We start from the raw sequence: 15432 nt of genomic DNA on the forward strand, positions 1-15432 counted from the left end.
TCTAATGATGAAAACAGAATAACCCCACAACCACAACAAGTAAATTAAAGCAATAACAATCACAAAGACACAGAGAATTACATAGTTCGATAATACTTACATCCATAGGAGCAAACGGCAAAAATTCACTTCATTTTTGTATAAATTACAAGAGCAATTCAAGAATCCTCTCAATTCTCTTTCAACCACACTTGGCTTACAATATACAACATATACTATGTATATATAAGACTCCTCAGAGGTTTTCCCCTGAAACCCAACCATATTAACATCCAAATATTCAAAATTCAAAATTTACACTGGGTGTTCCGAGTCAAACCTTCGACTAATTGGGCCAATCAATCAACTATTTTAGACAGAATGTAAATTGTATAAATTCTGAAACAAATCATCGATTGTTTCAGTCAATCAATCAACTATTTGCTGCTGCTCCCCAGCACGTATGATTTTCAATTATGTTTTCTTCTTTATTTATGTAATCCATCAAGTACATGAGCCACAAATACACAACAATTCATTCATATGTGACCATAGAAGTAGACACATAAAATTTAGAATTGGTGAGGAACGTATCCCATGGTTTCATGCCCTTTCCCATGATTGAGTAATAACTCTTAATTTGTTGCATAACAAGAATGGCTTATGTTCAAGGAAGAGCGATTGACGCTTGGAAATGAGAAGGAGACTGTTAAAAATTCTACTTGTGAATTTTCCTACATTGAAAAATAAAGTAAAAATTGAATGTTTATATACATGATTGGGTCTTCACATCTTTCAGTTTTAGTAAAACAAGAATAACCTGAAAGTAGAGTCAATTTTCAAGCATCACAATATGCTTGGAGAGAGAGTCCAGCTAACCAACTGGCCTCCTGGCAAGTGCCTTGGCACATTCATGGCCAAGATGTACCACGCATGTTGGCTGAGGCCAAACCATTGGAAAGTATCCTTGGATTTGAGAATGAACAGAGACTTTTCAATATATTTACATACTATCAACCTGACGAATAACCATAGCTTGCCCGATAAGAACATTCTATCCAAAATATGTTACAAAAGAACAGCACAATGAAATTATGACCTTTCAAAAAAATTCACTATGAAATTATGGTTGGGGATGCCCACGGATAAGGAAATTTTTTTTTTTCCTTTTGACTGCTGTTTATTTGCCTCCCCCCTCCCCCCCTACCCTTTTTTATGATTGAGATGGTTCCCCATCTCAATCATTTCACATGCATGAAGAAAACAATGCAACATAAGGTGGTATATCTCAAGTCACTTGGTATTGTGGTGCTAATGCAAAAATCTGAAACAATTTGCTGCTTTTGATATAGCAGCATTACAAATCTCCCCTTCAAAGAACTTGATGCTAGAAATAGTGACCAATTAAGCAAAAAGAATCTCCCATTCAAAGAACTTGATGCTAGAAATAGTGACCAATTAAGCAAAACTATCTTCGCCACGCAGCTGAAGAAGAACCTCTTTTATCAACTCAAACTTGGGAGTGGAATACCATCAATCATCCTTGGAGGCAAATTTGGGATCTAGTGAGATCTCTATTTCCTCGAGGGAGCGGCCTTTAGTTTCAACTAAGAAATAATAAGCAAATATTGCGGATAAGATGGAAATTCCGCCGAAGCTTGCATAAACCGAAGCAACTCCAAATTTCTCCACCAGTTCAAGGAAGAACAGACCCACAACAAAGTTACAAACCTGAATCAAAGGGTGCATACTTCAAATATTAAAATGAGTTGCAACATCATGGAAAAAAAAAAAAAAAAACAGGTAGAAGAGAGAGGAAAAGCATACAAACAATTTTGAAAGATTAAAATCATGCGTTAGACAATTGATATACTCCATAACCCATAATTTAACAATTAAAGCTGTGATGTCAAGCAATAATCTAAAAACATGTTTGTCCTTGTAATATTTAAGAAAATCCTATTTTTCCCTATACGTTCAATGATGCAATTTGAGGACTTATACTAGTCAGTTTTTTTGCAAAATAAGCTTACCATCTAGATCAACCCTCACAACATTTAATGGAACTTGTTGACATGTAGTCCCACATGATATAGAGTAATACAGTCTACTCCACCAAGGAAAGGGAACGGGATTCCTTCTAAGGAGAGGTTGGGAATGATCGTCAATTTTTGGTTGGAAAATTAATATTACTTTTTTTAACTCTAATTGAAGCTTTCTATACCCACTCCAGCAATCATAAATACCATTCCAATCATACAACCACCTAATAAAACAAACAGTCACAAAATGCTGGATGTAGAATTGGGAATTCTAATTCCTTCAGTATGATTACCCGTCATTTCTTTTAAACCAAGTTTTTAAGTATCCAGCACAAAGACAAGACTCATAAAATTTTTACACGATCTCTTCTAGCGCCAGCAAAGGTGGTACAAATGAATTTTGATTTAACACTGCAGTTAGAGTGATCTAACAGCCAAATGATGTGAATTGAAACGAACCCACCCCTGAGAAGATTTTCTGATGACAACATCCAACCTAATTTGTAAGTACAAGTACTTAGAATTGACTAAAACTATAGAGGTCAGATAGCTTTTACCCAGAGTACACGGAGTTAATTTATTATTCATTCATTTGAAGCTCGTGTAGTATTACCTTTTAAATAACCAAAGTGGAAGCAGCCACACAGATATAAATCTTTCACTTAAAAAAAAAAAAATTCTTATTACCTGCTAGTGTCTTAGTCTAGAAGCAAAATAACTCTTTTCTTCTAAAAAGCAAGAACCTATGGATCAGATTAATCAATTACATACCCAGTGAACAGATAAACTGAAGCCCATAATCTTTCCACGTGTTCTGTTGCTGCTAAGCTCTGATATGATAAGACCAGTTACAGGACCAGCTCCGAGAGCAAAGGTGAATATGTACCTAAGGATGAACAAAGTGAAGAAGTTTCAATAGTCGCATTAAATTTGTGATATCCAACCAAACATTAAAAATTATAATGGGGAATTTAGAAATTGAATGAAATTAATTCATCCCCATCCACTCCCACCCCCCTCTCCTGCAACCCCTGCCCAACCCCTAGCTGACACTCCCTAAAGCCAAAAAAGGAACATTAAAATAAATAAATAAATAAATAAGGATGTTAAAGATGATAATATACGAAAAACAAACTAAACTTATTCCAAACATTACTTCAAACAACAAGCAATTTTTAAAGTTCCATGTAAAACTGAATAAAGTTAGTCCTAAGAAAAGTAGTTCTGAATATGGCAATAGTTTGTAAGACATAAGCAGCAGAACTTCATTATGTCAAGGTACACCAATATCAATGACACATCTATAAAACACGAGCAACAGCATATTGCAACTCCAACCTATATCTTGCCATAACATATCAAAGTGAAAGAAGAAAACAAAAAACAAACAATAAGTATCAGATATGGAGCTCTCAAAGCATAAGTGGGGTCACAGTTTTAAATGATGCAAGTGAAGGAAATAATTTTTAGGTTTGTTGGATTCTTTTCAGAACTCTCATGCTGGGGACATAAGAGTCAATGCTTGGATAATACGGGTATTTTTCTTGTAAGACATTTTTCTCTCATCTAATTCAATCTTCCCATTGTTTTCCTATAGGCAAGTGTTTCTGAAGAGCTAAAATCATGGTTTTAAATAGCAATAGCGGGTAGTGTAACATAATGGTAACAGGTGCAGTGGGAAGCAGGCTAGTGGATGTTACATATGGGAAGGACGTGTAACAGCCGTGATTTTTTTTTTTTTTTTTCAAGCATACACAATCTTATGTATATTGGTATATTTGCTTGTTTTAAGTTATTTTCTTAAAAAGAGTTTCACACTACATTTGGAAGCATGGATTTCGGGCCTTGGACTTGGATTTGTGTGGATTTGAACAAAATTCAATACAATTTTGTATTACATTTTATCCAAATCCACACAAATTTAAATTCAATGTCTCTCCCAAACACAGCTTTAAAATTATAATATATAATCATAAAATTTATCATTAAATAGATAACATACAACTTGAACAAGAAAAAAACTAGAAAAGAAAAGAAGGTTGAAGTTGAAAAATATAGAAAAGAAAAACTGAAATACTAATATTATCAAAATAAGTATTTATATTAAGCAAAATAGGGTTTCAAATCAAATTGTTAATGCATATCTTGTGCACATTAAAAATAATAATAATTTTTGTATCATTAATTCATTAGCATCCTCATTATAATCTCTTCCCATCTCCTCACAGCTTAATAAGAATAATTTATGGAAGGGGGGAAAAAAAGAAAAACTAGAAGAAAAAGCTTAAAAGTGAAAAACATATTTTTGCTGCGACAGCCCTGTAGCGGTTATATAAACAGATGTAGCGGGTGTTACATAAACGGTCAGTAACGGCTGCTACAGCTGTGATTTTTTCTTCCCACTGATGTAGCCGTGAGTAAAAGAATTGGAGACCCAAAAAACCGCTATGTAATGGCCTAATAGTTGCCGCCACTATTTAAGACCAGGGATAAAAAATTTCAAAGGCAAAGGTTTTTGGATGGATGACCATTCTTAATAAACCTCAACAATCTGTCGCCGACTGGAAGACGATACATGGCTCTCTCCCCTTATGTGTGTGTAATGTGTTATGCATCTAGTAATGAGATCATGCTCATTTATTTATTCATTGCTCAGTGGCTCGGTGCTTACGGGCTAAGCTTTCTGAATTGTTAGGAGAGTGTTGAACTTGACCAGTCTTTGGAGGATTTACTGTTGATCGATTTTGTTGGCCTTGGGAGGCAAAACAAGAAGGTTTTGTGGTGTGTGCAGTCTTCACGTTATATGGGTAATTTAGTTCGAGAGGAATTCTCAGATTTTCCAGGATCATGCTTCATCTCTAGATTCAATTAGGGAAAGAATTATTTTTTTGGCCTCTTTGTGGGTGTTCTACCGGGTGCTTTGGGAGCATGGCCTTCTCTGATATTCAGCACAATTGGTTGGTCCTTTTAGCTTAGTTTTTTTGGTCTTGTTTTTTGTATTTTCTAGCTTCTGTTTTGTTTTTCTTTTGTTCTTTGAGGATGTCTCACCCTCTTTGTAATTACTAATTTATTCTTTCTTAATGAATTTCTTCTTTCCCTTCCCAAAAAATATTAACTGCTACTGAGTGAAGAATCATACATGACAGTTCCCAGTATCGATAAATTGTGACCAAGTTGCTCATCAACAGCAGAACTGATGCCATAGACAACGAGAAACATTGAGACAGCCTGCACAAAGACGAGGAGTACGTAACTTCATCTCATAAGATGCATGATTATATGATATTATAAGTTTTAATTCAACTATAAGAGTACCAACACCAAGGAAATTTTATCCCACCATGTGTGCAATTTAGCAAGTGAAATGGCACCCTCCCACGATGTATCCAACAATTCCATCTTATTTGTTCTTTTCATCAGTAACTCAATTATCAATATAAGCATCTCACTCCTACTCACCATTCCCAAGTAGCTCCCAATTAAAAGCCTTTGTCTCCCTTGCTTATCAACTAAGTATAAAGCACTAATTGATCCTGAATATGGCAATCAGTTGACAACAGTGAGAGGGCATTTTCAACCACAAATACACAGATACTTGGGTGTACATTATGTATAATAATATAACATCCAAACCTGCAAAGTTGGTAATTCCTCCTAAGAAGCTTGCAAAAGGACCACTTGTGATTCCCTCATCTTTGAAAGTCAAGGATGAAAAATAAAGAACCCCATTAATGCCCGCAAACTGTTGAAGTACAAAAAGTGCACCCCCAATGAATGCAACTGCAGTGACACAAACATCCCTGTCTGAAAAGTGTGTTGTGTAGCAATATAAAGTGTACATATAAACCGTACTTAGAAAGTAACTGTACATAACAAGAAAGCAGTAGACAATAGACATAAACATAGTGAGAAAATATGACGCAATATTTGACACAATACTAACATGCCATCCAATATTTTTCATTCTCCATGAATAAAATTTTTAACACAGAAAGCTGCAAATCAGGGATTTTTGAACTTTCTCAAAACTTTCTGTCAAGTCATCCAACAAAAGGATTATCGCTCTATTAGGAGTTGCTTATATGTCTGAAAACCTTTAACTCAAACATACAAGAAAACTTGCTCTCTTTGTGAAATTTGTGCTGGAAAAGTTTATCCTTATAAAATTAACTTTGTTTTCAACCTGAAAACTTATGACATCCATAAACCGCCTCAATACCTCTCAAGTGTGGCTCTTCAAGGAGTTCCAACCATTTGCTGTCCAAGTCACTACCATTTTTTCTAATGACTGACTGAAATTCTTCAACCACTTTGTCAACTTCAGATGATCCCCAAAGGTTCTGAATGGTTGTTCTAGCATCATTCAGTCTCCCTACCTACAGCACCAACATGATCAACGTTCCGAAAACAAGAAAAGAAATAAAACTTGAAGATTTTGTCATTCAAAAAATCAAAGAGTCCTACTTTATATAGCCATCGGGGGCTCTCTACAGCGAACTGCATACCAAAGGCAACAATAAAAGCAGGGACACTTGCAATATAGAGAATAGTCCTCCACCTGAAAGCTATGATTAATTAAATTCTACCCAACAGTTTCAGAAAGAAAATCTACTGTTAGAATTGTCAATAACCTTCCAATCAGAGATCAGAACAACAATTTTAGCTTCAGAGATATACATATTGGAGGATACGCAGTCATATCTAGGTTAGGTGTAATCAGAGCAGGAAAATGAAAATGGGGCTTTTAGGGACAGACTACAAAAGATATGAATTCACCTGTCTCCGAACATATGAAAACAAAACTCAAAATATGGTTTAATGCAAGAACTATTAAGACAGACTATTTACAGTAAATTGAAGAAAGTGAGATCACCATCTTCTAGCAGTTAAAATTAAAAGGGTCAAAAGACGCTACTGAGCTATAAAAAAGTGAGAATGTAGTATGCCTGGAAAATGCTCATATAGATGTCAGTGACAGTTTTCATCATATGTCACCTCACTTATAGACATTGCCTGAGCAGTTCCTGGGGGGAACACATGCATGGGTTTAAATAGCTGAAGGTAACAGGTGTAGCGGGAAGCAGGAGCAGCAGGTGCTACATAATGGGAAGAGGCTGTAACACCCATGAATTTTTTTCAAGGACACAATCTTATGTATATTGGTTTGTTTACATGTTTTAAGCTCTGAACACTTTTTAAAGTTTTACTGCATTTTGGATCCTTTAGTTCAACTACTCATGTTGGTTAGTGAGCAACAAATTTTACATTTGTTTCAAACCACCATTGAGATAAAAATAATTATATATATATATATATATATATAAATAATTCATTTATTCATTAATCATATGGCTGAAAATCAATTAATAAAAACAAAATACATTATACAACAACAAACAACAATAACAAGCCTTAAGTCCCATTAAGTAGGGTAGGCTATATGAATCCTTTTATGCCAATCCACTTGATCAAGGGCAATTTCTTCGGCTAACTCAAGAGCTATTAAATCTTTTCTCACCGCCTCATTCCAAGTTATTTTAGGTCTGCCTTCCTGTGCTTTTGCCGTTAACAGTGATTTGCTCGCTCCTCCTCACCGGTGCCTTATTTGGCCTACGTTTCCCCAAACCATCTAAGTTGCCCCTCTCTTTATCTTATCTTCTACTAGTGCTAGCTAGGGGAGCTTATTGCAAACATGATTATTCCTTAATTTATGCTTTAATGTTACACCACTTACCCACTTTAGCATGCGCATTTCAGCCACTTTAACTTTTTGAATATATTGTTTCTCAATTGCTCAGCATACTGATCCATATAACATAGTTGGTCTTATAGCCATCCTGTAAAAATTTTCTTTTAATTTTAGTCGTAGTCTACAATCGCATATCATACCTGAAGCACTCCTCCATTTTACCTAGCATCTTTAATTCTATGTACTACATCCTCTTCAATCTCTCCCTCCATTTACATAATAGATCTAAGATATCAAAATCTACTAGTACTATTGATTTCTTAATCATCAAGTTTAATCTTATCTTCAATATTCCTCCTTACATGGCTGAAATTACATTTCATATATTCTTTCTGTTTCTAATTATTCTAAGCCTTTAGACTCTAACATTGCTCTCCAAAGTTCTAACTTAGATTCAACCCCGCTCCTACTTTCACCAATCAAAAAAATATCATCCACAAACAGCATACACCGTGGTACCTCGTCTTGTATATTCCTCGTGAGTTGATCAATTACTAAAACAATAAATAGGAGCTTAATGTGGAGTCTTGATGTACACCTACTTTGATTCGAAATTTTCTAGACCCCTCCTATAGTCCTAACTCTAGTTGTTACTCTATCACATAACATCAGTATATTTGCAACATATTCCCTTCTCACCAAAGAACGTCCCTAGGTACTTTATCATATGCTTGCTCAAGGTAAGAATACATTATACACTCCATTAATATATTAGGCACATAAGACACACAAATATAAATTTAAAAAGTTCCATTATTTTACTATTTAAAATAATAAAAGTACAATAAATTTAGATCAACAAGTTATATTGTATAAATAAAACCTATGCTTTAAAATATCATATAGAATCATAAAATTTACCATTAAATAAAAAGAGCACTAAAACTTGAACACAACAAAAACCATAAAAGAAAATAAGGTTGAAGTTGAAAAACATAGAAAAGAAATATCAAATTACTAATATTATTAGAATATAATTTTTAATAAAGAAATAGTGTTCATATCAAATTATTAATTAATGCAATTGAAAAATATAGAAAAGAAATATCAAATTACTAATATTTTAGAATATAATTTTTATTAACAAAATAGTGTTCATATCAATTTTATTAGTTAATGCAACTCAAGAAATATTAATAAATTAAAAAAATCTGATATCATTAGCATCCTCATTATACTATCCTCCTCCCTCTCTACACAGCTTATGGAGAGTGATTTATGGAAAGGGGAAAAAAAAGAACCACGAGAAAAGTAATTAAAAATAATGTTGTAATAACAATTTAGTGAAGGGTACTATTGCGGCCATCATGGTAGTCTGTATGGCTGTGAATTTCCTTCCAACCAATTTAGCAGTGTGTAACAGCATCGAGAACCCAAAAAACCAAACAATTACATATTGGTCGCGACCACTATTTATAACAACAGAGAACACTAAGTCCAACTAGCTATGCCGGAGTCTAGTTTCCATCTTCTGTATTATATGTTTTACATACTTATAATAGATTTCGACAACTGATTAGATGGACCAATCTGCAGCCTATCTAATTACCTTGACAGAAATAATTAATTAATGAGGCGGCAAGTACACAATGACGAAACTTGATGCTAACTATGACTAGATATTTGAGCAATCCCAACTAACACTTCTACACAAGTTATACGCACTAAATTTTTCTTTTATTTAAATTTGATCTATTGACAAAGACTGCAAAATTCTAAAGCTAAAAGTAAAATGGAAAATTGAGAATGGCATCCTTCCTCTTCTCTACCCATTTCAAAATATGTATTTCATTTCCTTCACTTGAATACATCCTGGAATTATCATAAAAAAATTCATTCAAGATTTTAATTTTTCTGCATTATTCCCAAAAATAATCACAACATATTATGAGAGCCAATCGCTTAAAGACCTTTTAAATTGAGTAGGAAGCTCCTGAGTTTATAAATCAACTGCGAAAGCTCAATGTAGGACAGATGTAGTAATTCAGAAATGAGAGAGAGAGAGAGAGAGAGAGAGAGTTATGCAAGAAAATTAAAAAGAAGAGAAGAGGAGAGGAAGAACAGAGAAGGAAGAAGAAGGAGAAGAGAGGGAGGGCTGCCCGAGAGAGACAAGAAACTGACACAGAATTCTGTTTAAAATCTGATGACAGTTCCAAATAACTTACAAGTCAAGTACATATACTGACCACTAACTAAAACACATATTTACATAGAAATCCCAACAAAACTAGAAATTACAAAATAAAGAAATATTTAAGACAAACATAATTTCCTAAAGCTATGCCTAAAATAAGCATGCCAAACGGGTGGCCTAAAATATCTGGGTGGTTCTCCATCTAAAAGGAACTCTGCTTCTGAGAGTGTGACTCTAAATATAACTCTAACTCGGGAGCACTCTCATGGATGGCATTCCCGGTAAGCCATATAGCATCTGAATTGGCACAATCCCTCCACCAAATCAAACTGTCGAGAACCACCCCAAGAAATCATAAACTCATCATCCAAAATAGACTCCACTGTCTCCTGTGATCAAGAAATGGAAGGAGGCTAAAGAACTGCTAACCCTGCATGAGTACCAAATGACAAAGCAACAGGCTCAAAGGTTCCTCAGTATGGTGTCAAATCCTCCACATTAAAGACTAGATTAATGGTCATATGAGTAAGCAAATCAAGTAAAATATGATTTAGGTCCAAGTTTCTTAAGTATGAAGAAAGGGCCAAATGATGTGGGCATGGAGCTTTTGAAATGAGTTTCTAGGGTAATGTTCAGGTCTAAAGCAAACCATGACACTATCACCCACATTAAAGTCTCTAGCTCTACAATGCACACGTGCAGCAAGTTTGTAATCCACATTACTCCTGGCAAGTTTTCACCTGACCTTTACATGCAACTCATGGATGTGATGAACAGAAGATTGAAATACAGGCATCTAGTGGCAAAGGAACAAGATCAATGGGCGCACATGGTTTGCGACCGAATACACACTCAAAAGGGCTATTACCCATGGACTTATTCACAAAATTATTATAAGCAAACTCAATCGTAGGCAGCACCAAATCCCAATTGTCTTGTTGTTCTCCCACTACACACCTAAGTAGGTCACCAAGATTATGATTCACAACCTCAGAGGTGGCAAGCAAAAGAAAACATCAAGTGAGTCCCACACATTTTTCAAAATGTCTTTGAAAAGTAACTAGAAAACTCGATATGCCTATTAGCACTAGAAAGTTGACAAACCATGCAAATTGAGGACCTCTTTAAAGAAAAATTAAGCCACATGAGATGCATCAAAAATCATATTACATGGGATAAAATGTGCATTCTTGGAAAACCTGTCAACAAAAAAAAAAAAAAAAATGTAATCATGTCCCCAAGCTGTTTTAGGGAGTCCAAGGACAAAATTCATACTTAGGTCTCTCCAAGGTATAAGTGCCAATGGAAGAGGGGTATAAAGAACACTGTAGTGTCTCCTAGATTTGGCCGATAGGTACGACATAAGACGCTATCCTAGCAACATTCCTCTTCAAGGACGGCCCATGAAACCTGTCCTCAACTAAGGCAATGATTTTATCCTTTCCCAGATGACTAGCTACCCACCATAGTGCAACTTGGAGCCAAAAAGATCTATAAAGCATGGGGAATGCATAACCTATAGATAACCCTCATGGATGATAAAATCTACAAAAATACCTATGATGGCCTTCACTCACTTCCTTAAAAGAAAGGCCCAAAATCAAGACAAGTAGAAGACTCATCCTTCGACCGATCAAACATGATGATCACAACTCTTATAATATGGAGAAATAACTACTATTAAGGCCATCAAAGGCCTTAATCTCAACATTGGAATAATGTTTAAGAACAAAGTTATTGAGTAACTCTACCGAACTAGCATGCTTCACACTCAACTTCTTCTGTGAACTCAGATACGACAAAGCAAGATGGTCATAAACGCATGGGGCAACAATAATATATCTCAACACAGCACCCAAACTCTTTGTCATATGTGCTATATTATTGTTTAGCATCTAAGATTTTTTCAATGAAAAATGCTATAGGGTGTCCCTCCTGACTCAAAACTTCATCTATACAGCTATACTTAGCCTAGAGGCATCACAAGCCATCTCGAAGACTTTACTAAAATCTAGATAGGCATTCATCTTCTACTCGAACTCTCCAAAAGCTCTGGAAATTGAAGAGGTCCAATAGAACTCCCATTTCCTTGGGCAATTAGTATGGGAGCCATGATGTTGCCAGAATGCCTTATGAATCGCCTATAGAAAGTAGCTAGGCCATGAAAGCTACGGACCTCAAAAATAGTTCTAGGCTCAGGCCACTCACAATAGCTCTAATCTTATCATGATCAGTACCTATTCCTTGCAAAAAGACCACAAGACCAAGAAAGAGCACACTAAATTGTAAGAAGCTACACTTCTTGAGGTTAGCAAACAACTTATCTTTGCTCAAAGTAACAAAGACCTCATGAACGTGCTCCTTAGTCCTCCTTAGTCTTGTTACAAACTAGTATAGCACCAAAATAGACCACTAGAAGTTTTCCAACCTTCATAAAAGTCCTAGCAGCATTAGAAAGTCCAAAGGGCACAACCAACCACTCAAAGAAATCATCCTTGGTTCTTAAATGTTGTGTTACACCCATCACCTAGTCTAGTTCTAACTTCCAATTTGGAACCACTTATAGAGAAGTACTTTTTCTAGAAAAGTACGTATCTTTAAAAAAAAATTCTTTTATTACAAATACTTTTTCAAATATATACTTTTTTTTAGAATATACAAATTTTATTTGAAAAAAATAGTAATTCGGAAAAGTACTATTTGAAATAAATACTTATTTAAGTGTAAAACAAACACTACTTATTGACACAAGTACTTGTAAAAGGTACTTTCTTAAAAAGTACTAATTTTTTATGATGTTCCAAATAGGGGCTTAGTAACACTCACTGCACAAGTCAATCTTCGAGTACCAATTGCAATCAGCTAGCATATCAAGTATATGCTCCAGTCTAGGGATAGGGAACCTATAGTTGATAATAATTTCATCGATGGCTCTACTATCCACACCCATCCTCCAATATCCATTCTTTTTAACAATTATATGAGCTGATATTCCACAAGAACCGAGGCTAGATCTCACAAAAGCCTGCCAAGGAATTCTCCTACCAGCTTATTCAATTCAGCACTCTCTTTAGGTTCATCCTATAATGGGGCAAATTAGGTAATTGTGAACTTCGAATGAGATCTATTGCATGCTGAATGTCTTGCATAGGTGGTAGCTCACTGTGTACTACATCAAAGAACTGAGCTACAACTCTCCAATTTGGGTGGATGCTCATATGGAAACTCCCCATCCTCAAAAGGAACTTCTTGGGTGATGGCTACTAAGATACACCTATTTCCTAAGCTCTCGCCCAAAAGTCCTATGATGTAACAAGTGAACGCTTCTTTGGACTAGGACTTAGAGGGGTATCTCGTTCCTAAACCTAAGATCCTCAGGAGTGAGTTTGGTAGCGATCAAGATGATCTTCTTATCTTTATGCCTAAAAACACATAATTTTATCCCTTACCATGACCAATCATATAACCACAGACATCCTAACTAGTTAGGCCACTTCCATCAGGAGTACATCACAATAAACCCTATCTTTATAATTTTACCCATTTGGATGGGGACAAGACACCTCTCTATGATAAGTAGATTTGTTCTATTTACCCAATTCACTTTAAAAGGTTGGGGATGTGGCTCTCCCTTAAGGTTTAATCTTCCCAAAGCAACTTTGGAGATCACATTCATGCTACTACTCCCATCAATGACTAGCTTGCATGTCCTGTCCCCATATCGAATTGAGGTGTTGAAAATAGTAGAGTCCCATAGTGGACAAAACATATCTAACCACACTAATGTGGTTATCATCCTCCTCAAAATCATCTACAAGCTCACCTTCATCTCCTAAGTAATCAACAACATCTACAACCTGATAATAATAAGGCATCTCATCAGTCTCATTCTCTAAACCGAAGGCTCGTTGAGGACAATGGGCAGCTATGTGACCTCTAGCAACTAGCATGGCAACAATGACACTACATAGATGGGTTACTAGCTTGAGGAATACTAGATCCACTAGAGCAAACATGTTGGGACTATATTTGCTTTACAATACCCCCTCTAGGGTTAGATTAAGGAATGATAGACCTAGATTGAGGAAAGGATTTGGAATAATGAGACTTAGTCACCTGAGATGAAGACCTACATCTTAAGGTACTTTTTCAATGGCTATAACCTTCTAATAAGTTGCTTCTAAAGAATTAGGTGAAAACAAGTCAACCTATCGCCTAGCATCCTCTTTACGACCATTCACAAACCTAGTCATTGTGTGATGTGTGACCTCAATAATACCACTCCTAAGAATAGCTCCTGAAGTTGCTAAATTAGCTTTACTACAATGGTGGTTTGTTGACGGTTCAAAAGATAACTAAACAATTGGTTCTCATAGGAAGGAGGGAGGTACTTCTCTTTCAAAGAATCTCATGACTTCCCATTGGAAAATAGGAAGTCCATCCAACCAATCAAAGAAAAGTTGAGGACTTGAACAACCATCAAAATCACAAGAACACCTAGGTTTTATCAATTAAGAATTGCCAACAAGGTGGGAACTAGACATGTGGAATTGACTCATCATCTTTTTAAACTTTAAAGTAAGAGAAAAATAAGGACTGATGCAAATTCAGACAAGTACCAATTGGATAGACAACATTAAATTAATTTCCATGAAATCCTAGTACTGTAAGCTTGGGAACATTACCAAATAGTCCTTGCGGTGAGTTTCAAGAGATTCTTCAAATGTTTTACTTCAATTCTCGTGGTTGCTTCAAGAAAATTCCACTAATAAACATGAAAAATGGTGCTAGCACACTGAATTTATCTTCAAAAGTATGTATCAAATAACTGAAGATGAATTTCTTGAGACCAACATCAAAATCTCTTGAAGGAAAAACAATTTGCTGCAGTAAATCTCAAAATATCACAGCTTGGTTCCAATATGAGTGTTGGCAAGCCTTTAAAAGACGAATTTGCATTGACAGTCCATGATCTAGTAGTATAGATCAAAATATCTTGAAGCCAAGTCAAATTATTGCAAAAATCCAAAATATCATGGCTAAACTCAATTTATCATGATTTTGGAAAATGCAGGAGAATCTGGAACTGTTCCACATGTACATTGCCGGTGCGTGGGGTGCATGTGCCACCGGCGAGGCTCCTCCAGCAATGGTGTTCCAGTTGGTAGTAGATCAAGGGCTGGCGAATGACCGGTGGTGGTGGTGTGTGAAAAAAACACATGTAGGGTATATGGTTTGATACAATGTGAGCAGAATTGGAAGTGCATTGCACTTAATTTGGGTGGATTTGGTTCAATTTTTTTTTTCTAATGATCTTTCAAGGGAGATTGTAGTTGGAGATAGAAATTAGATGGATTAGTTACACAGGAAGATTGTGGATGAATCAAAGTTTGCTTTTGATACCAAATTGATGCAGGACAGATGTAGTAAATCAGAAATCACAGATAGAGAGAGGGAATTATAGGAGAGAATTAGAAAGTAGAGGAGAAATAGAGGAGGACAGAAAAGAACGGAGAAAAGGAGAGAAG

The 15432-nt window shown here is 35.6% G+C and overlaps 1 protein-coding gene across 3 annotated transcripts in view; it reads right to left on the minus strand.

Annotated features, from left to right (window-relative positions):
- Nucleotides 1-1263: 1263 nt before the first annotated feature.
- Nucleotides 1264-15432, minus strand: part of LOC131148188 (probable plastidic glucose transporter 1) — a 29965-nt gene continuing 15796 nt past the window's right edge. For all 3 annotated transcript variants that reach the window (XM_058097916.1, XM_058097917.1, XM_058097918.1), the window contains 7 exons: nucleotides 6486-6579; nucleotides 6241-6397; nucleotides 5655-5801; nucleotides 5481-5554; nucleotides 5161-5249; nucleotides 2793-2907; nucleotides 1264-1710 (listed from right to left, as the gene is read on the minus strand). In XM_058097916.1, coding sequence (XP_057953899.1) covers nucleotides 1513-1710; nucleotides 2793-2907; nucleotides 5161-5249; nucleotides 5481-5554; nucleotides 5655-5801; nucleotides 6241-6397; nucleotides 6486-6579 — 874 coding nt within the window. In that variant the 3' untranslated portion in view covers nucleotides 1264-1512. The remainder of the gene's footprint in view (nucleotides 1711-2792; nucleotides 2908-5160; nucleotides 5250-5480; nucleotides 5555-5654; nucleotides 5802-6240; nucleotides 6398-6485; nucleotides 6580-15432) is intronic.

This window comes from Malania oleifera, chromosome 2, assembly GCF_029873635.1.
Source record: "Malania oleifera isolate guangnan ecotype guangnan chromosome 2, ASM2987363v1, whole genome shotgun sequence".
In the NCBI taxonomy this organism is placed as follows: domain Eukaryota; kingdom Viridiplantae; phylum Streptophyta; class Magnoliopsida; order Santalales; family Ximeniaceae; genus Malania; species Malania oleifera.